The 22,755-nt window shown below is 32.4% G+C and overlaps 4 protein-coding genes and 1 pseudogene across 4 annotated transcripts; all 5 read right to left on the bottom strand.

The window, feature by feature from the left end:
* Positions 1–7,524: 7,524 nt before the first annotated feature.
* Positions 7,525–7,861, bottom strand: LOC145841477 (histone H2B type 1-K-like; annotated as a pseudogene).
* Positions 7,862–8,003: 142 nt separating this feature from the next.
* On the bottom strand, positions 8,004–8,384 carry LOC145841476 (histone H2A). Its single transcript, XM_082948836.1, has one exon. The coding sequence runs from the start codon at positions 8,382–8,384 to the stop codon at positions 8,004–8,006; it is 381 nt and encodes a 126-aa protein (XP_082804962.1).
* Positions 8,385–8,565: 181 nt separating this feature from the next.
* Positions 8,566–17,267, bottom strand: LOC145840725 (histone H4-like). The gene is made up of 2 exons (XM_082948051.1): positions 17,183–17,267; positions 8,566–8,792 (listed from the first exon to the last, which is right to left on the bottom strand). The coding sequence occupies exons 1-2, from the start codon at positions 17,265–17,267 to the stop codon at positions 8,566–8,568; spliced, it is 312 nt and encodes a 103-aa protein (XP_082804177.1).
* On the bottom strand, positions 16,303–16,662 carry LOC145840681 (histone H2B type 1-K-like). The gene has a single exon (XM_082948007.1). It carries the CDS (start codon positions 16,660–16,662, stop codon positions 16,303–16,305), a length of 360 nt encoding a protein of 119 aa, XP_082804133.1.
* A 185-nt stretch (positions 17,268–17,452) lies between the features above and the next one.
* LOC145841475 (histone H3-like) lies at positions 17,453–17,863 on the bottom strand. Its single transcript, XM_082948835.1, has one exon. It carries the CDS (start codon positions 17,861–17,863, stop codon positions 17,453–17,455), a length of 411 nt encoding a protein of 136 aa, XP_082804961.1.
* Positions 17,864–22,755: the final 4,892 nt, after the last annotated feature.

Below are 22,755 nucleotides of genomic sequence, written 5' to 3'. Positions count from 1 at the left end.
ACGACATACATTTTATGGTTAAATTTATGGTGTTTTTTAGTAAGGATGTCTAGTTTACAAAAACCATTTAATTATTTAAAGTATGTTTTGTTTGGTTGATAGGACTTTCAGCATCCATTTAAATGTTATTGACTATTTATTTAATTATGAATGACGTGTGACCAGGATTAGAGGGTATTGTATATTTATATTTTAGTTTTATTTTATTTTATCATGGTATTGTGTCTTCTTTGGAGAGGATGTTTGTTGAAATAAAAAATCTTACTTTTAAAAAGCCTGATTTTATTTGAAACTTGTTATTTAAAGGTCGTTATTATACAAAAAAGAAAAAGTTCATCCTAAACAATTTATAAACAGTTAATATTAAAGTAGATACCCGCATACTTTTAGCTATATACTTTACTACAGTTTAAGCAATGATTTCAAAACATAACTAGTTCTTTCTCAAAAAGAGTTTTATCAAGTAAAAGTAAAAAAAAAACTATAGTAAGTGTAACTAACTGGTAAGACAGGAAAACAGGGATATTATCACTCATGAGTAAAATGTATTATTCAAATATACTAACTGTTAATCCACCAACACAATGTAGATTAAGGTTTGTACATTTTTTTCGTTTTATAAGGCTTGTTTGAGACTGTTTAGAGACTCTAGTAGCTGTTAAATCAATTAGTTGTCCTAAATACTTTAGATTTAGGACAAATATAAACTAAACTAAAGCATTATAGTTGCTCTAGGTCATCAAGTTGTCTCATATCTTGTTTTTACTTTAAGAAATTTGAAACAAGTGGTACAAGCTGTTACTTTTTAAAAAATTTTTTGTACTTTAATTGAGTGGTTCTGAAAAGGACCTTGGGTCAAAGAACAACTTATTTATTGCAGCTCTTCTTGGTACTTGCCTTCTTAGATGCTTTTTTGGCTGCCGGCTTCTTCTTTGTTACTTTCTTCTTCTTGCTTGCAGCTTTTTTAGACGCTGCCTTCTTAGGAGCACACTTTTTAGCAGGTCGCTTTTTGGCTGCTGGTTTTTTTGCTGCCTTCCTGGGAGCACACTTCTTCACTCGTTTTTTAGCTGCGGTCTTCTTTACTGCTGGCTTTTTAGCTACTTTTTTTGTCCTCTTCTTGGGACCAGCAGCTGGCATTAGAGCAAGCTTGAACGAGCCAGAAGCGCCTTTTCCAGTAGTCTGGAGAAAAGCACCCTTGGTCACGCCGCTGGTAAGTGCTCTCTTCAAGTGAGAATTAGAAGCTGAGAGCTCAAGCTTGTAGGTTTCCGCGATAAACTTTTGTATCTTCTGGCGGGATGTACCTTTTCGTTCTTTCATTGCTCCCAGGGCAGAGCTGATCATTTCCCTGTAACTCGGGTGTTCTGCCTTCTTGGCGCTTGGTCTTTTGGAAGACCTGGCCTTAACTGCGGCCGGTGCCGCTGCTGATGGTGCTGCTACTGCTGTTGTAGACATTTTGTATGTTGATTAAAGAAAGCAAAACAATACTTTCAGCAGTTACTGACTGTGACGAATTGACTGTTGAGCAGTTTTGCTTTCTCAGGTACCTTTTACTGATTGTTACGAGCATTAGCGTGTGAGTTTAAAGCCTGTATGCTAATAAAAGCAAAGTTGCTTTACTACTAATGTTAAAAATGTTCCAGTGATAAAGAAACAAGAATTAATCCGATTCAGAAGTGAATTTTTTTTTAAAGGTTAGCTTTAAAGGTCCAGAAAAACAGTCTAAATGCTACAGCACATCTCTCCATTTAGTGAGGTAAACCACATATAAAACAAATTATACTACTACACACCCGGCTTAGTTTTCTTAAGCTGGAAGCTTAAAGTAGTGAAGTTTTAGACAAGGACAAGTGTTTTTTTCATCTCAAGCTTAAGCAAAGTTTTATTATTTTATTTCCAGCCAGCTTTGTTAATCGTAAAACCCATGAAGTATGTTTAAATTAATTACATTTTAAACTGTGCTGATTTGTAAAAAAAAATCCGAAAAATACACAAGTATTCGTTTTGTGTGATTTTATTAGTTATCATTTACCTTAAATTTACTCATAATAAAAAGGGTAGTACTAAAAAATTAATTACACCATCTAATTCAATTTAACTACTTAAGTTTTTAGTTTGTTCTTGCACATACTAGTCACTTACCTTCTCAAAAACGCGCTGTACATATAAAAACTCGTTCAAAAGTTAAAAGCAAGTAGGTTTATTTTAAAAAGTGCCAATAAGTTTATGTAAAAAAAATGTAGTTTCACAGTTAAAAGTATTTGAAATAACTTTTCTAAACTGTTGTACTAGTTAATTTCTGTCTTATAATGTTGCTATGTCGTTGCACTGTAATGATATTGTGTACTCTAACAACTAAAAATCAATAGCTGAATAGTTTTATGAAGCTTGAAGCTAAGAAAAAAATGTGAAAAGTAAAGACTAGAAAGGCTTAGTTTATCTTTATTAGTTAGAACAAAGTGGGCTCTAAACATATGAAACACTTAAGCAAACAATCTACAAGTTTCAGACAGCTTATTTGTTTATAATCGCTTTTTTTCGCTGCTAGACGCCTACGACCATACCACACTGAACGCACCCCATCTCGTCCGATCTGGGAAGTTAAGCAGTGTCTTAGTACTTAGATGGGTGACCGCTTGGGAATACCGCGTGCCGTAGGCTTTTCTTTTTGAGCTGTTGTATGTTGGACCAATGATTCATACCGATCATATACATTTTTCGTTTATCTTAAACTTATCTTACTTTTAAAAAACATAACTTAAAACAAACAGTTACAGCAGTTTTGAGTCATCAAGTTGTGTCATACATAGTGTTCAATTGAGTTACAAAGCTGTATACTTCTTTTCCTTTGCATAACGTTTCAGCTGTTAGTATTTTTATGCATCGATGTTTTTATTTGAAAAATCCATAAGCTACTAAGTTCAAAAAAAAGTCTAGGGTTTGTAAAATGAAAGATTTAATGATAGTTGTACTGAAACTGTATGCTTTTGATTTTTTTTTGTTTTGAACAATCACAGTTGTTTACATTTATTTGTTGTATAACTTTGAAACTGTTTTTTATGTTAAGTTTTAGTTTAATTTCAACAAATATGATTAATAAAACTTTTTTAATTAAATTAAATGATCAAGAATTTTTAATAATAATACCATGTTTATTTAAAGTATAAAATAAAAACTAACTGTTTTATTTTCATTTCAAAATATAATTTTTACTTATAGTGACGTAGAACAAATTTTTAAAAACAAACTAAGCAGTTATTTAATGAAAAAAAAAACAAGTATATAAAGTAAGCGTATATGAGAATAAGTTTAGTGTAAATAAAGAAGTTTTTAAGAAAAAGCCTACGGACAACACACTGAAGTTAGTTGAAGCTTTTTATGAAACATTCAATTATAACTGATTTATAAAACTTGTTCAACGATTTAAATAATACTTTTAAAACATAACTAGCCCCTTTCTCAAAGTAGTTGAAAATGGTTAGATAAAATTGCAAAAGCCAATATAAGGAGCTTAAAAAACGTTATGTAGAAGTAAAATGTTTCATTCAACTAGCTCTAACTCTTACTTTTGATCTTTTACCAGCACAAAGTTGTTGAAATTGTACACATATTTTGTTTAGTTAATGGTAGTTTAAAACTGCTTAGTAGAAATTAAAAGCTAGTTAAACAAATAGGTAGATTGCCATAGGTTTGTAAAAAAGCATAGTTAAAAAAACTGTTAATGCCGTTTTAAGCTATCAAATTGTGTTATATGTGGTTTAGATAATTAGTGATATGTACCGTAAAAAAGTGATAGAATTAAATGGTAACATCCTGTTACTTCTTTTGTACCAATTGATTTAGTTTGATTTAAATGTTGATGCTTTAACTAGATAAAGCTATAAGCAATGTCAAATCAACTAAACAATGCAAGCTTTTTAAAGTTAAGGATTCGAATTGTTCTTTTTTGTTCATGTTGTAATAAGTTGTATACTTGTTGATGCTATTTTTTGCTTATGTTTTTTATGAGTTTTAAATTGCAATGCATGTTTTCAATTGTGTTTTAGTTGAAGTTTGGTTATAACTTTCTGAAACAAGATAAAATAAAGCTGTGAACAATTTGAGTTCAATAAAAGAGTTTTAAGTTTTGTAAAAAGATTTTGGTCGTGTTACTTCATGATTGTTGTACTGTAATCGCAAGTTTTTTAATAATTTTCATTTTGACTTGAACATCTACTGTTGTTTACACATGTATATTTTACAACTCTAAACTGTTTTATATAGTTTGAAATACATGCAATAAATACTAATAAAAAATTCTAGAAGCTATTGATGATATATTTTTTTATAATAAAAAAAGTTAAGCTTATTTTGTTACAATTTAATGTATTATTTTCATTTAAAAATATAACATATTTTTTACGATGACGTAGAATTTTTTTTTTTAGATAAACTAAGTATTTGTTAGATATTGCAAAAAGAAGTAAACAAAGTAAGCATAGTGGGAATAAGTATTGTTTAAAAAAAGAACTTAACGAGAAAATCCTATGGACACAAAAATCAAGTTAGTTAAAGCTTTCTGCAAAAGTTTAATTACATGTAGCGTAAGAGACTTAAGCGATGCTTTTTAATTGCAACTAGCTCCATCCTCACAAGTAGTTTAAGATGTCATGTAAGAGAACCAAAACAATTGTAAGTACAACAAAGTGACTAAAAAATAAAACATAAAAGTAAAACTTTAAGTAAAGTGTGTTATACAAATATTCTAACTGACCTTTTACCTTGCTTTTGGGCTTTCACCAGCAAAAGGAACATTAAGTTTGGTACATTTTTGTCTTTTAGTTAGAGCTTGTTTTACACTGCTTTGTGGGCATTAGTAAGTGGTTAAATTAAGTGGTGGTCCTGATGACTTTACATTTATAACAAAAATAACTAATGACAAACTGTTTAAGTCGTTTTAAATCATCAAGTTGTCTCACATACAGTTGTAACAAGTAACACAAATGAATGGTAAGAAGCTGTTACTTCTTTTCCTGTGTACCATGTTTCAGCTAATGAATTGGTTTGTTTCATATGTTTGACTAGTAAAGCAACCTAATAAATAGATGTCGTCTTTGGAAAATTATAGTTTTAGGTATACACTTTCATCATTTATCTAAGCTGTTTTTGTTTTGGTCAATTGTGTGCTTGTTGATAGTATTATGTTTCTTTTGAACAATCGATGTTGTTTACATTTATGTATTGTCATGTATGAATTTTGAATAGCTATGCATGTTTTTGATTGTAATTGAACAATACTTTTTATGGAACGTTAACATTTTTTTTTGTTGTTAAAAGTTGAAAACATTTTCTATTAATAATTCAGTGAAGTTTTATTTTTATTATTTTCATTAAAAAATATAACTAGTTTTTACAGTGACGTAGCATAACTTTATTTTAATAAACTAAAAAACAAATATTTATTGAATGATAAACGAATAAAAGTCCACAAAGTAAGCATGAGTAAGAATGAGTTCCTTGATTAAATGAGATAACAAGAAAAAGAACACGAAAAACACGTTCAAGTTAGTTAAAGATTTTCACTAAGCATTCAAGTACCTTAAGCAATGAGTTAAGGATTAGAGCAGTGTTCACACTAGTTTCCTTCGTAGAAGTTACATCAAAAACAAAGTAAAAGTGGAGAAATCATAGCAAGCTTAACTATTTAATTAACAATGGAAAGCGATAAAATATAGATTTAAAGTGAGATGTGGTGTTCTTGGATCGTTTATAAGCATAAAGTGGATTAAGAATGAAATTGTGTGAGTTTAGTAGACATTAGCAGCTTGTATAACTGATTGGTGGTGCACGTAAGCTTTAGACTTATGGAAAGAATGATTACAGTAGTTTTTATTTGTCTCATGTACAGTTTAAAAACGAGATACAAAAAATGGTAACAAGTTTTTTTCTTTGTATCATGTTTTTATGTGTAGTTGTTTTTATTTGATAAAGCCACTAACAATTTGAGTTGAACACAACAATCCTAAGGTTAATACAAATATTTCAACAGTATGTTAAATTGTTGTTATACTTAAATTGAATGTTTGTTTTGAAAAAACGCTGTTTTTTACATAAATGAATTGTACAACTTTTAATAATTTTTTAACGGTTTCAGTTGCATTCTTATTAACAAGATTAATACATTTTGAAAATAAAATCCAAGTTTAGTTGCTGTAATTGAGTCAAGTAAGTATATATTATTACATACCTCTCATTGTAATTGAATGTATTATTTTCATTCAAACTTTTATTTTTACTTTTAAGTGACATAGCACTATTTCTTTTAATAAACAAAATTAATTTTTTTTAAATGTTTGAAAAACAAGTCCACAAAGTAGAATGAATCAAAACAAGTTTTGTTTAAACAAGAAAATGCCTATGGAAATTTTTACCTAACACTTAGATACTAAATATTATTCCACAGTTTAAGCAATGATTTCAAAACATAACTAGCTCTTTCTCAAAAAGAGTTTCATCAAGTAAAAGTAAAAAAAAAACTATAGTAAGTGTAACTAACTGGTAAAACAGGGATATTATCACTCATAAGTAAACTGTATTATCCAAATATACTAACTTTTAACCCACCAACACAATGTAGATTAAAGTTTGTACATTTTGTCGTTTTATTAAGGCTTGGTTGACACAGTTTAGAGACTCTAGTAGCTGGTTAAATCAATTGGTTGTCCTGATTACTTTAGATTTAAGGCAAATATAAACTAAACTAAAGCATTATAGTTGTTTTAGGTCATCAAGTTGTATCATATCTAGTTTTTACCTTAAAATATATGAAACAAGTGGTACAAGCTGTTACTTTTTATCTTTTGTACCATGTTTCAGCTAATGAATTGACTTGTTTCATATGGTGGCGTTTTAACTTGACAATATATCTAAACAAGCTAAGTTTATGTTAGCTTTGTAAGAAGGAATAATTAACTGTACTAAAAAATCACACTTGTTATTTTTGTTTTGAACTTTTACTTCCATTTTTGTACTTTCAAAAACGTGTTCCACGGTTTCAATCGCATTCAAAATGTTAAGAAGAACACATTTAAAAAGTTAAAGCTCATTGTGTTACTTACAAACAACAAAAACTTAAAATGATAACTAAAACTAAGTTTTTTTTGTTATAAGTTGAACATAAAGTTTTTTTAAAAACGAATATACTTACTTACTGAATGTTTTAACAGAAGTTCAACAAATGAATAAGATGTAGTTTTCTGTATAAAAAACGTTAAGAAGAAAATAACTTACGGACAACATATTCAAGTTAGTTAAACCTTTTTTGCAAATATTTTTATTGCCAGTACTACTACTACTACTTTTTTCATGTTAGATTTATTCCATAACGTAAGAGTTGAGTAGGACAAAATAGTTTGTCTTTTTATATGGGCTTTTAATTTGTATAAATATCAATATGTTGGTATTACTGTAAAGGCAATTTTTACTTAAGTTATCTAATAGCTGGTTTTATTCAAATGGTGGTCCTAAAAAGGACCGGTTGTTGAGCATTTATTTTGAGCTGGTGTATTTGGTAACAGCTTTAGTTCCTTCTGAAACTGCGTGCTTTGACAACTCGCCGGGGAGCAAGAGCCTGACAGCAGTTTGAATTTCGCGGCTGCTCACAGTTGACCTCTTGTTGTAATGAGCCAAACGTGAAGCCTCTGCTGCAATGCGCTCGAAGATGTCGTTGACAAATGAGTTCATGATTCCCATCGCCTTGCTGGAGATTCCGGTGTCGGGGTGCACTTGCTTCAAAACTTTGTTTGTGCCTCCTCCTTCGCTTCCTCTTGCCGTCGACCGGGGTGGTCATGGCTACTGATTTCTTCGCGCCTTTGGTAGCTGTCATAATGATGTGTGAACTTGAGTCTCAGCGCTGGTATATATACTGAAAATTTATGCAAATTAGCAGTTCCGTACGCGAACGATCGCTTCTCTCGTTTGTAGTAAATGTTTTAGGTGGCCCTGAAAAGGACCTGGTTTGTTTAAACTTAGGCGGACTTTTTTGAAGCGGTCTTCTTAGGCAATAATACTGCCTGGATGTTTGGAAGAACACCACCTTGAGCAATAGTGACGCCTCCGAGAAGTTTGTTCAACTCTTCGTCGTTGCGGATAGCTAGTTGCAAATGGCGAGGAATGATCCTGCTTTTCTTGTTGTCACGAGCAGCGTTACCGGCAAGCTCGAGCACTTCTGCGCTCAAGTACTCGAGAACGGCAGCCAGATAAACTGGAGCACCGGCTCCGACTCTTTGGCTGTAGTTGCCAGTGCGCAACAGACGGTGCACGCGACCGACTGGAAACTGCAGTCCTGCACGAGAAGACCTGCTCTTCGGCTTAGATTTGAGTTTCGATCCTTTACCACGTCCCGACATTTTGTTGTTCGAATGATTGTGCAATGTTACTTGCACAGCTGCATATACAACTCAAACCTAACCGCGACGAACGAAAAGCTAATTTGCATAAATCGTAGCTGCTACTTTAATTTGTCAATGTTTGCCAAAATACATTTTATTGATATAGGTGGTCCTAAAAAGGACCGGGTTCGCTAATTGTTTAGCCACCAAAGCCGTACAAGGTTCTTCCTTGACGCTTGAGTGCGTACACGACGTCAAGTGCTGTCACGGTCTTGCGCTTGGCGTGCTCTGTGTATGTTACTGCATCGCGAATAACATTTTCCAAGAAAACTTTCATGACGCCTCTCGTTTCTTCATAGATCAGTCCCGAGATTCGCTTTACTCCGCCTCGGCGAGCCAAACGGCGGATCGCTGGTTTCGTGATACCTTGGATGTTATCGCGAAGTACTTTGCGATGGCACCTCCTTTTCCTAGACCTTTACCTCCTTTGCCGCGTCCAGACATGTTGAATATACTGATTTTGTCAGTCCCTCGACTATGTATATAAGCTGTTACGGACGCGTACGGTTACGACAAAACTCATTTGCATACCAAAAAGAAACATCTTTTATTTACATTCTTTCGTTTGGTTGTTGTCTCATTTTCAAAGTTTAAAGGTGGTCCTGAAAAGGACCGGTTTAAGCCAATTGTTAAGCTCTTTCGCCACGCATCCTCCTGGCGAGCTGGACGTCTTTGGGCATGATCGTCACACGCTTGGCGTGGATCGCGCAAAGGTTAGTATCTTCGAACAAACCAACGAGGTACGCCTCGCTGGCTTCTTGCAAAGCCATTACGGCACTGCTTTGAAACCTCAAGTCAGTTTTGAAGTCTTGAGCTATTTCACGTACCAGACGCTGGAAAGGCAACTTACGCAAAAGAAGCTCAGTTGACTTCTGGTAGCGTCTGATTTCTCTCAGCGCAACTGTGCCGGGTCTGTAGCGATGAGGCTTCTTCACACCTCCGGTAGCGGGTGCGCTCTTGCGAGCGGCCTTGGTGGCGAGCTGTTTCCTTGGAGCCTTGCCTCCGGTTGACTTACGAGCGGTTTGCTTGGTACGAGCCATTTTGATGATAAAACTGTTTAACGGAAGACTGTTTATATACTGTTTACATAGACACGGACGCAAGCGATTCCACTGTATCTCATTGATTGATTTGCATATTTTTAGTTTAGTAACATTGTTTGCGTTTTAAATTTTATTTATACTTTAATAGAGTGGTCCTGAAAAGGACCTTGGGTAAAAGAACAACTTATTTCTTGCAGCTCTTCTTGGTACTTGCCTTCTTAGATGCTTTTTTGGCTGCCGGCTTCTTCTTTGTTACTTTCTTCTTCTTGCTTGCAGCTTTTTTAGACGCTGCCTTCTTAGGAGCACACTTTTTAGCAGGTCGCTTTTTGGCTGCTGGTTTTTTTGCTGCCTTCTTGGGAGCACACTTCTTCACTCGTTTTTTAGCTGCGGTCTTCTTTACTGCTGGCTTTTTAGCTACTTTTTTTGTCCTCTTCTTGGGACCAGCAGCTGGCATTGGAGCAAGCTTGAACGAGCCAGAAGCGCCTTTTCCAGTAGTCTGGAGAAAAGCACCCTTGGTCACGCCGCTGGTAAGTGCTCTCTTCAAGTGAGAATTAGAAGCTGAGAGCTCAAGCTTGTAGGTTTCCGCGATAAACTTTTGTATCTTCTGGCGGGATGTACCTTTTCGTTCTTTCATTGCTCCCAGGGCAGAGCTGATCATTTCCCTGTAACTCGGGTGTTCTGCCTTCTTGGCGCTTGGTCTTTTGGAAGACCTGGCCTTAACTGCGGCCGGTGCCGCTGCTGATGGTGCTGCTACTGCTGTTGTAGACATTTTGTATGTTGATTAAAGAAAGCAAAACAATACTTTCAGCAGTTACTGACTGTGACGAATTGACTGTTAAGCAGTTTTGCTTTCTCAGGTACCTTTTACTGATTGTTACGAGCATTAGCGTGTGAGTTTAAAGCCTGTATACTAATAAAAGCAAAGTTGCTTTACTACTAATGTTAAAAATGTTCCAGTGATAAAGAAAAAAGACTTAGGCCGATCCAGAAGTGAATTTTTTTTTAAAGGTTAGCTTTAAAGGTCCAGAAAAACAGTCTAAATGCTACAGCACATCTCTCCATTTAGTGAGATAAACCTCAAATGAAACAAATTATACTACTACACACCCGGCTTAGTTTTCTTAAGCTGCAAGCTTAAAGTAGTAAAGTTTTAGACAAGGCTAAGTGTTTTTTTCATCTCAAGCTTAAGCAAAGTTTTATTATTTTATTTCCAGCCAGCTTTGTTAACCGTAAAACCCATGAAGTATGTTTAACTTGATTACATTTTAAACTGTGCTGATTTGTAAAAAAATCCGAAAAATGCACAAGTATTCGTTTTGTGTGATTTTACTAGTTATACCTTAAATTTACTCATAATAAAAAGGGTAGTACTAAAAATTAAATTAAACCATCTAATTCAATTTAACTACTTAAGTTTTTAGTTTGTTCTTGCACATACTAGTCACTTACCTTCTCAAAAACGCGCTGTACATATAAAAACTCGTTCAAAAGTTAAAAGCAAGTAGGTTTATTTTAAAAAGTGCCAACAAGTTTATGTAAAAAAAATGTAGTTTCACAGTTAAAAGTATTTGAAATAACTTTTCTAAACTGTTGTACTAGTTAATTTCTGTCTTATAATGTTGCTATGTCGTTGCACTGTAATGATATTGTGTACTCTAACAACTAAAAATCAATAGCTGAATAGTTTTATGAAGCTTGAAGCTAAGAAAAAAATGTGAAAAGTAAAGACTAGAAAGGCTTAGTTTATCTTTATTAGTTAGAACAAAGTGGGCTCTAAACATATGAAACACTTAAGCAAACAATCTACAAGTTTCAGACAGCTTATTTGTTTATAATCGCTTTTTTTCGCTGCTAGACGCCTACGACCATACCACACTGAACGCACCCCATCTCGTCCGATCTGGGAAGTTAAGCAGTGTCTTAGTACTTAGATGGGTGACCGCTTGGGAATACCGCGTGCCGTAGGCTTTTCTTTTTGAGCTGTTGTATGTTGGACCAATGATTCATACCGATCATATACATTTTTCGTTTATCTTAAACTTATCTTACTTTTAAAAAACATAACTTAAAACAAACAGTTACAGCAGTTTTGAGTCATCAAGTTGTGTCATACATAGTGTTCAATTGAGTTACAAAGCTGTATACTTCTTTTCCTTTGCATAACGTTTCAGCTGTTAGTATTTTTATGCATCGATGTTTTTATTTGAAAAATCCATAAGCTACTAAGTTCAAAAAAAAGTCTAGGGTTTGTAAAATGAAAGATTTAATGATAGTTGTACTGAAACTGTATGCTTTTGATTTTTTTTTGTTTTGAACAATCACAGTTGTTTACATTTATTTGTTGTATAACTTTGAAACTGTTTTTTATGTTAAGTTTTAGTTTAATTTCAACAAATATGATTAATAAAACTTTTTTAATTAAATTAAATGATCAAGAATTTTTAATAATAATACCATGTTTATTTAAAGTATAAAATAAAAACTAACTGTTTTATTTTCATTTCAAAATATAATTTTTACTTATAGTGACGTAGAACAAATTTTTAAAAACAAACTAAGCAGTTATTTAATGAAAAAAAAAACAAGTATATAAAGTAAGCGTATATGAGAATAAGTTTAGTGTAAATAAAGAAGTTTTTAAGAAAAAGCCTACGGACAACACACTGAAGTTAGTTGAAGCTTTTTATGAAACATTCAATTATAACTGATTTATAAAACTTGTTCAACGATTTAAATAATACTTTTAAAACATAACTAGCTCCTTTCTCAAAGTAGTTGAAAATGGTTAGATAAAATTGCAAAAGCCAATATAAGGAGCTTAAAAAACGTTATGTAGAAGTAAAATGTTTCATTCAACTAGCTCTAACTCTTACTTTTGATCTTTTACCAGCACAAAGTTGTTGAAATTGTACACATATTTTGTTTAGTTAATGGTAGTTTAAAACTGCTTAGTAGAAATTAAAAGCTAGTTAAACAAATAGGTAGATTGCCATAGGTTTGTAAAAAAGCATAGTTAAAAAACTGTTAATGCCGTTTTAAGCTATCAAATTGTGTTATATGTGGTTTAGATAATTAGTGATATGTACCGTAAAAAAGTGATAGAATTAAATGGTAACATCCTGTTACTTCTTTTGTACCAATTGATTTAGTTTGATTTAAATGTTGATGCTTTAACTAGATAAAGCTATAAGCAATGTCAAATCAACTAAACAATGCAAGCTTTTTAAAGTTAAGGATTCGAATTGTTCTTTTTTGTTCATGTTGTAATAAGTTGTATACTTGTTGATGCTATTTTTTGCTTATGTTTTTTATGAGTTTTAAATTGCAATGCATGTTTTCAATTGTGTTTTAGTTGAAGTTTGGTTATAACTTTCTGAAACAAGATAAAATAAAGCTGTGAACAATTTGAGTTCAATAAAAGAGTTTTAAGTTTTGTAAAAAGATTTTGGTCGTGTTACTTCATGATTGTTGTACTGTAATCGCAAGTTTTTTAATAATTTTCATTTTGACTTGAACATCTACTGTTGTTTACACATGTATATTTTACAACTCTAAACTGTTTTATATAGTTTGAAATACATGCAATAAATACTAATAAAAAATTCTAGAAGCTATTGATGATATATTTTTTTATAATAAAAAAAGTTAAGCTTATTTTGTTACAATTTAATGTATTATTTTCATTTAAAAATATAACATATTTTTTACGATGACGTAGAATTTTTTTTTTTAGATAAACTAAGTATTTGTTAGATATTGCAAAAAGAAGTAAACAAAGTAAGCATAGTGGGAATAAGTATTGTTTAAAAAAAGAACTTAACGAGAAAATCCTATGGACACAAAAATCAAGTTAGTTAAAGCTTTCTGCAAAAGTTTAATTACATGTAGCGTAAGAGACTTAAGCGATGCTTTTTAATTGCAACTAGCTCCATCCTCACAAGTAGTTTAAGATGTCATGTAAGAGAACCAAAACAATTGTAAGTACAACAAAGTGACTAAAAAATAAAACATAAAAGTAAAACTTTAAGTAAAGTGTGTTATACAAATATTCTAACTGACCTTTTACCTTGCTTTTGGGCTTTCACCAGCAAAAGGAACATTAAGTTTGGTACATTTTTGTCTTTTAGTTAGAGCTTGTTTTACACTGCTTTGTGGGCATTAGTAAGTGGTTAAATTAAGTGGTGGTCCTGATGACTTTACATTTATAACAAAAATAACTAATGACAAACTGTTTAAGTCGTTTTAAATCATCAAGTTGTCTCACATACAGTTGTAACAAGTAACACAAATGAATGGTAAGAAGCTGTTACTTCTTTTCCTGTGTACCATGTTTCAGCTAATGAATTGGTTTGTTTCATATGTTTGACTAGTAAAGCAACCTAATAAATAGATGTCGTCTTTGGAAAATTATAGTTTTAGGTATACACTTTCATCATTTATCTAAGCTGTTTTTGTTTTGGTCAATTGTGTGCTTGTTGATAGTATTATGTTTCTTTTGAACAATCGATGTTGTTTACATTTATGTATTGTCATGTATGAATTTTGAATAGCTATGCATGTTTTTGATTGTAATTGAACAATACTTTTTATGGAACGTTAACATTTTTTTTTGTTGTTAAAAGTTGAAAACATTTTCTATTAATAATTCAGTGAAGTTTTATTTTTATTATTTTCATTAAAAAATATAACTAGTTTTTACAGTGACGTAGCATAACTTTATTTTAATAAACTAAAAAACAAATATTTATTGAATGATAAACGAATAAAAGTCCACAAAGTAAGCATGAGTAAGAATGAGTTCCTTGATTAAATGAGATAACAAGAAAAAGAACACGAAAAACACGTTCAAGTTAGTTAAAGATTTTCACTAAGCATTCAAGTACCTTAAGCAATGAGTTAAGGATTAGAGCAGTGTTCACACTAGTTTCCTTCGTAGAAGTTACATCAAAAACAAAGTAAAAGTGGAGAAATCATAGCAAGCTTAACTATTTAATTAACAATGGAAAGCGATAAAATATAGATTTAAAGTGAGATGTGGTGTTCTTGGATCGTTTATAAGCATAAAGTGGATTAAGAATGAAATTGTGTGAGTTTAGTAGACATTAGCAGCTTGTATAACTGATTGGTGGTGCACGTAAGCTTTAGACTTATGGAAAGAATGATTACAGTAGTTTTTATTTGTCTCATGTACAGTTTAAAAACGAGATACAAAAAATGGTAACAAGTTTTTTTCTTTGTATCATGTTTTTATGTGTAGTTGTTTTTATTTGATAAAGCCACTAACAATTTGAGTTGAACACAACAATCCTAAGGTTAATACAAATATTTCAACAGTATGTTAAATTGTTGTTATACTTAAATTGAATGTTTGTTTTGAAAAAACGCTGTTTTTTACATAAATGAATTGTACAACTTTTAATAATTTTTTAACGGTTTCAGTTGCATTCTTATTAACAAGATTAATACATTTTGAAAATAAAATCCAAGTTTAGTTGCTGTAATTGAGTCAAGTAAGTATATATTATTACATACCTCTCATTGTAATTGAATGTATTATTTTCATTCAAACTTTTATTTTTACTTTTAAGTGACATAGCACTATTTCTTTTAATAAACAAAATTAAATTTTTTTAAATGTTTGAAAAACAAGTCCACAAAGTAGAATGAATCAAAACAAGTTTTGTTTAAACAAGAAAATGCCTATGGAAATTTTTACCTAACACTTAGATACTAAATATTATTCCACAGTTTAAGCAATGATTTCAAAACATAACTAGCTCTTTCTCAAAAAGAGTTTCATCAAGTAAAAGTAAAAAAAAAACTATAGTAAGTGTAACTAACTGGTAAAACAGGGATATTATCACTCATAAGTAAACTGTATTATCCAAATATACTAACTTTTAACCCACCAACACAATGTAGATTAAAGTTTGTACATTTTGTCGTTTTATTAAGGCTTGGTTGACACAGTTTAGAGACTCTAGTAGCTGGTTAAATCAATTGGTTGTCCTGATTACTTTAGATTTAAGGCAAATATAAACTAAACTAAAGCATTATAGTTGTTTTAGGTCATCAAGTTGTATCATATCTAGTTTTTACCTTAAAATATATGAAACAAGTGGTACAAGCTGTTACTTTTTATCTTTTGTACCATGTTTCAGCTAATGAATTGACTTGTTTCATATGGTGGCGTTTTAACTTGACAATATATCTAAACAAGCTAAGTTTATGTTAGCTTTGTAAGAAGGAATAATTAACTGTACTAAAAAATCACACTTGTTATTTTTGTTTTGAACTTTTACTTCCATTTTTGTACTTTCAAAAACGTGTTCCACGGTTTCAATCGCATTCAAAATGTTAAGAAGAACACATTTAAAAAGTTAAAGCTCATTGTGTTACTTACAAACAACAAAAACTTAAAATGATAACTAAAACTAAGTTTTTTTTGTTATAAGTTGAACATAAAGTTTTTTTAAAAACGAATATACTTACTTACTGAATGTTTTAACAGAAGTTCAACAAATGAATAAGATGTAGTTTTCTGTATAAAAAACGTTAAGAAGAAAATAACTTACGGACAACATATTCAAGTTAGTTAAACCTTTTTTGCAAATATTTTTATTGCCAGTACTACTACTACTACTTTTTTCATGTTAGATTTATTCCATAACGTAAGAGTTGAGTAGGACAAAATAGTTTGTCTTTTTATATGGGCTTTTAATTTGTATAAATATCAATATGTTGGTATTACTGTAAAGGCAATTTTTACTTAAGTTATCTAATAGCTGGTTTTATTCAAATGGTGGTCCTAAAAAGGACCGTTTGTTGAGCATTTATTTTGAGCTGGTGTATTTGGTAACAGCTTTAGTTCCTTCTGAAACTGCGTGCTTTGACAACTCGCCGGGGAGCAAGAGCCTGACAGCAGTTTGAATTTCGCGGCTGCTCACAGTTGACCTCTTGTTGTAATGAGCCAAACGTGAAGCCTCTGCTGCAATGCGCTCGAAGATGTCGTTGACAAATGAGTTCATGATTCCCATCGCCTTGCTGGAGATTCCGGTGTCGGGGTGCACTTGCTTCAAAACTTTGTACACGTAAATGCCAAAACTTTGTTTGTGCCTCCTCCTTCGCTTCCTCTTGCCGTCGACCGGGGTGGTCTTGGCTACTGATTTCTTCGCGCCTTTGGTAGCTGTCATAATGATGTGTGAACTTGAGTCTCAGCGCTGGTATATATACTGAAAATTTATGCAAATTAGCAGTTCCGTACGCGAACGATCGCTTCTCTCGTTTGTAGTAAATGTTTTAGGTGGCCCTGAAAAGGACCTGGTTTGTTTAAACTTAGGCGGACTTTTTTGAAGCGGTCTTCTTAGGCAATAATACTGCCTGGATGTTTGGAAGAACACCACCTTGAGCAATAGTGACGCCTCCGAGAAGTTTGTTCAACTCTTCGTCGTTGCGGATAGCTAGTTGCAAATGGCGAGGAATGATCCTGCTTTTCTTGTTGTCACGAGCAGCGTTACCGGCAAGCTCGAGCACTTCTGCGCTCAAGTACTCGAGAACGGCAGCCAGATAAACTGGAGCACCGGCTCCGACTCTTTGGCTGTAGTTGCCAGTGCGCAACAGACGGTGCACGCGACCGACTGGAAACTGCAGTCCTGCACGAGAAGACCTGCTCTTCGGCTTAGATTTGAGTTTCGATCGCTGGTTTCGTGATACCTTGGATGTTATCGCGAAGTACTTTGCGATGGCGCTTGGCACCTCCTTTTCCTAGACCTTTACCTCCTTTGCCGCGTCCAGACATGTTGAATATACTGATTTTGTCAGTCCCTCGACTATGTATATAAGCTGTTACGGACGCGTACGGTTACGACAAAACTCATTTGCATACCAAAAAGAAACATCTTTTATTTACATTCTTTCGTTTGGTTGTTGTCTCATTTTCAAAGTTTAAAGGTGGTCCTGAAAAGGACCGGTTTTAGCCAATTGTTAAGCTCTTTCGCCACGCATCCTCCTGGCGAGCTGGACGTCTTTGGGCATGATCGTCACACGCTTGGCGTGGATCGCGCAAAGGTTAGTATCTTCGAACAAACCAACGAGGTACGCCTCGCTGGCTTCTTGCAAAGCCATTACGGCACTGCTTTGAAACCTCAAGTCAGTTTTGAAGTCTTGAGCTATTTCACGTACCAGACGCTGGAAAGGCAACTTACGCAAAAGAAGCTCAGTTGACTTCTGGTAGCGTCTGATTTCTCTCAGCGCAACTGTGCCGGGTCTGTAGCGATGAGGCTTCTTCACACCTCCGGTAGCGGGTGCGCTCTTGCGAGCGGCCTTGGTGGCGAGCTGTTTCCTTGGAGCCTTGCCTCCGGTTGACTTACGAGCGGTTTGCTTGGTACGAGCCATTTTGATGATAAAACTGTTTAACGGAAGACTGTTTATATACTGTTTACATAGACACGGACGCAAGCGATTCCACTGTATCTCATTGATTGATTTGCATATTTTTAGTTTAGTAACATTGTTTGCGTTTTAAATTTTATTTATACTTTAATAGAGTGGTCCTGAAAAGGACCTTGGGTAAAAGAACAACTTATTTCTTGCAGCTCTTCTTGGTACTTGCCTTCTTAGATGCTTTTTTGGCTGCCGGCTTCTTCTTTGTTACTTTCTTCTTCTTGCTTGCAGCTTTTTTAGACGCTGCCTTCTTAGGAGCACACTTTTTAGCAGGTCGCTTTTTGGCTGCTGGTTTTTTTGCTGCCTTCTTGGGAGCACACTTCTTCACTCGTTTTTTAGCTGCGGTCTTCTTTACTGCTGGCTTTTTAGCTACTTTTTTTGTCCTCTTCTTGGGACCAGCAGCTGGCATTGGAGCAAGCTTGAACGAGCCAGAAGCGCCTTTTCCAGTAGTCTGGAGAAAAGCACCCTTGGTCACGCCGCTGGTAAGTGCTCTCTTCAAGTGAGAATTAGAAGCTGAGAGCTCAAGCTTGTAGGTTTCCGCGATAAACTTTTGTATCTTCTGGCGGGATGTACCTTTTCGTTCTTTCATTGCTCCCAGGGCAGAGCTGATCATTTCCCTGTAACTCGGGTGTTCTGCCTTCTTGGCGCTTGGTCTTTTGGAAGACCTGGCCTTAACTGCGGCCGGTGCCGCTGCTGATGGTGCTGCTACTGCTGTTGTAGACATTTTGTATGTTGATTAAAGAAAGCAAAACAATACTTTCAGCAGTTACTGACTGTGACGAATTGACTGTTAAGCAGTTTTGCTTTCTCAGGTACCTTTTACTGATTGTTACGAGCATTAGCGTGTGAGTTTAAAGCCTGTATACTAATAAAAGCAAAGTTGCTTTACTACTAATGTTAAAAATGTTCCAGTGATAAAGAAACAAGACTTAGGCCGATCCAGAAGTGAATTTTTTTTTAAAGGTTAGCTTTAAAGGTCCAGAAAAACAGTCTAAATGCTACAGCACATCTCTCCATTTAGTGAGATAAACCTCAAATGAAACAAATTATACTACTACACACCCGGCTTAGTTTTCTTAAGCTGCAAGCTTAAAGTAGTAAAGTTTTAGACAAGGCTAAGTGTTTTTTTCATCTCAAGCTTAAGCAAAGTTTTATTATTTTATTTCCAGCCAGCTTTGTTAACCGTAAAACCCATGAAGTATGTTTAACTTGATTACATTTTAAACTGTGCTGATTTGTAAAAAAATCCGAAAAATGCACAAGTATTCGTTTTGTGTGATTTTACTAGTTATACCTTAAATTTACTCATAATAAAAAGGGTAGTACTAAAAATTAAATTAAACCATCTAATTCAATTTAACTACTTAAGTTTTTAGTTTGTTCTTGCACATACTAGTCACTTACCTTCTCAAAAACGCGCTGTACATATAAAAACTCGTTCAAAAGTTAAAAGCAAGTAGGTTTATTTTAAAAAGTGCCAATAAGTTTATGTAAAAAAAATGTAGTTTCACAGTTAAAAGTATTTGAAATAACTTTTCTAAACTGTTGTACTAGTTAATTTCTGTCTTATAATGTTGCTATGTCGTTGCACTGTAATGATATTGTGTACTCTAACAACTAAAAATCAATAGCTGAATAGTTTTATGAAGCTTGAAGCTAAGAAAAAAATGTGAAAAGTAAAGACTAGAAAGGCTTAGTTTATCTTTATTAGTTAGAACAAAGTGGGCTCTAAACATATGAAACACTTAAGCAAACAATCTACAAGTTTCAGACAGCTTATTTGTTTATAATCGCTTTTTTTCGCTGCTAGACGCCTACGACCATACCACACTGAACGCACCCCATCTCGTCCGATCTGGGAAGTTAAGCAGTGTCTTAGTACTTAGATGGGTGACCGCTTGGGAATACCGCGTGCCGTAGGCTTTTCTTTTTGAGCTGTTGTATGTTGGACCAATGATTCATACCGATCATATACATTTTTCGTTTATCTTAAACTTATCTTACTTTTAAAAAACATAACTTAAAACAAACAGTTACAGCAGTTTTGAGTCATCAAGTTGTGTCATACATAGTGTTCAATTGAGTTACAAAGCTGTATACTTCTTTTCCTTTGCATAACGTTTCAGCTGTTAGTATTTTTATGCATCGATGTTTTTATTTGAAAAATCCATAAGCTACTAAGTTCAAAAAAAAGTCTAGGGTTTGTAAAATGAAAGATTTAATGATAGTTGTACTGAAACTGTATGCTTTTGATTTTTTTTGTTTTGAACAATCACAGTTGTTTACATTTATTTGTTGTATAACTTTGAAACTGTTTTTTATGTTAAGTTTTAGTTTAATTTCAACAAATATGATTAATAAAACTTTTTTAATTAAATTAAATGATCAAGAATTTTTAATAATAATACCATGTTTATTTAAAGTATAAAATAAAAACTAACTGTTTTATTTTCATTTCAAAATATAATTTTTACTTATAGTGACGTAGAACAAATTTTTAAAAACAAACTAAGCAGTTATTTAATGAAAAAAAAAACAAGTATATAAAGTAAGCGTATATGAGAATAAGTTTAGTGTAAATAAAGAAGTTTTTAAGAAAAAGCCTACGGACAACACACTGAAGTTAGTTGAAGCTTTTTATGAAACATTCAATTATAACTGATTTATAAAACTTGTTCAACGATTTAAATAATACTTTTAAAACATAACTAGCTCCTTTCTCAAAGTAGTTGAAAATGGTTAGATAAAATTGCAAAAGCCAATATAAGGAGCTTAAAAAACGTTATGTAGAAGTAAAATGTTTCATTCAACTAGCTCTAACTCTTACTTTTGATCTTTTACCAGCACAAAGTTGTTGAAATTGTACACATATTTTGTTTAGTTAATGGTAGTTTAAAACTGCTTAGTAGAAATTAAAAGCTAGTTAAACAAATAGGTAGATTGCCATAGGTTTGTAAAAAAGCATAGTTAAAAAAACTGTTAATGCCGTTTTAAGCTATCAAATTGTGTTATATGTGGTTTAGATAATTAGTGATATGTACCGTAAAAAAGTGATAGAATTAAATGGTAACATCCTGTTACTTCTTTTGTACCAATTGATTTAGTTTGATTTAAATGTTGATGCTTTAACTAGATAAAGCTATAAGCAATGTCAAATCAACTAAACAATGCAAGCTTTTTAAAGTTAAGGATTCGAATTGTTCTTTTTTGTTCATGTTGTAATAAGTTGTATACTTGTTGATGCTATTTTTTGCTTATGTTTTTTATGAGTTTTAAATTGCAATGCATGTTTTCAATTGTGTTTTAGTTGAAGTTTGGTTATAACTTTCTGAAACAAGATAAAATAAAGCTGTGAACAATTTGAGTTCAATAAAAGAGTTTTAAGTTTTGTAAAAAGATTTTGGTCGTGTTACTTCATGATTGTTGTACTGTAATCGCAAGTTTTTTAATAATTTTCATTTTGACTTGAACATCTACTGTTGTTTACACATGTATATTTTACAACTCTAAACTGTTTTATATAGTTTGAAATACATGCAATAAATACTAATAAAAAATTCTAGAAGCTATTGATGATATATTTTTTTATAATAAAAAAAGTTAAGCTTATTTTGTTACAATTTAATGTATTATTTTCATTTAAAAATATAACATATTTTTTACGATGACGTAGAATTTTTTTTTTTAGATAAACTAAGTATTTGTTAGATATTGCAAAAAGAAGTAAACAAAGTAAGCATAGTGGGAATAAGTATTGTTTAAAAAAAGAACTTAACGAGAAAATCCTATGGACACAAAAATCAAGTTAGTTAAAGCTTTCTGCAAAAGTTTAATTACATGTAGCGTAAGAGACTTAAGCGATGCTTTTTAATTGCAACTAGCTCCATCCTCACAAGTAGTTTAAGATGTCATGTAAGAGAACCAAAACAATTGTAAGTACAACAAAGTGACTAAAAAATAAAACATAAAAGTAAAACTTTAAGTAAAGTGTGTTATACAAATATTCTAACTGACCTTTTACCTTGCTTTTGGGCTTTCACCAGCAAAAGGAACATTAAGTTTGGTACATTTTTGTCTTTTAGTTAGAGCTTGTTTTACACTGCTTTGTGGGCATTAGTAAGTGGTTAAATTAAGTGGTGGTCCTGATGACTTTACATTTATAACAAAAATAACTAATGACAAACTGTTTAAGTCGTTTTAAATCATCAAGTTGTCTCACATACAGTTGTAACAAGTAACACAAATGAATGGTAAGAAGCTGTTACTTCTTTTCCTGTGTACCATGTTTCAGCTAATGAATTGGTTTGTTTCATATGTTTGACTAGTAAAGCAACCTAATAAATAGATGTCGTCTTTGGAAAATTATAGTTTTAGGTATACACTTTCATCATTTATCTAAGCTGTTTTTGTTTTGGTCAATTGTGTGCTTGTTGATAGTATTATGTTTCTTTTGAACAATCGATGTTGTTTACATTTATGTATTGTCATGTATGAATTTTGAATAGCTATGCATGTTTTTGATTGTAATTGAACAATACTTTTTATGGAACGTTAACATTTTTTTTTGTTGTTAAAAGTTGAAAACATTTTCTATTAATAATTCAGTGAAGTTTTATTTTTATTATTTTCATTAAAAAATATAACTAGTTTTTACAGTGACGTAGCATAACTTTATTTTAATAAACTAAAAAACAAATATTTATTGAATGATAAACGAATAAAAGTCCACAAAGTAAGCATGAGTAAGAATGAGTTCCTTGATTAAATGAGATAACAAGAAAAAGAACACGAAAAACACGTTCAAGTTAGTTAAAGATTTTCACTAAGCATTCAAGTACCTTAAG

The sequence above is a fragment of the Thalia democratica genome, chromosome 7 (assembly GCF_965202585.1).
Source record: "Thalia democratica chromosome 7, ktThaDemo2.hap1.1, whole genome shotgun sequence".
Lineage (NCBI taxonomy): Eukaryota > Metazoa > Chordata > Thaliacea > Salpida > Salpidae > Thalia > Thalia democratica.
The sequence above is the reverse complement of the archived record's forward strand: the minus strand, read 5'-3'. Positions and strand labels throughout refer to the sequence as shown.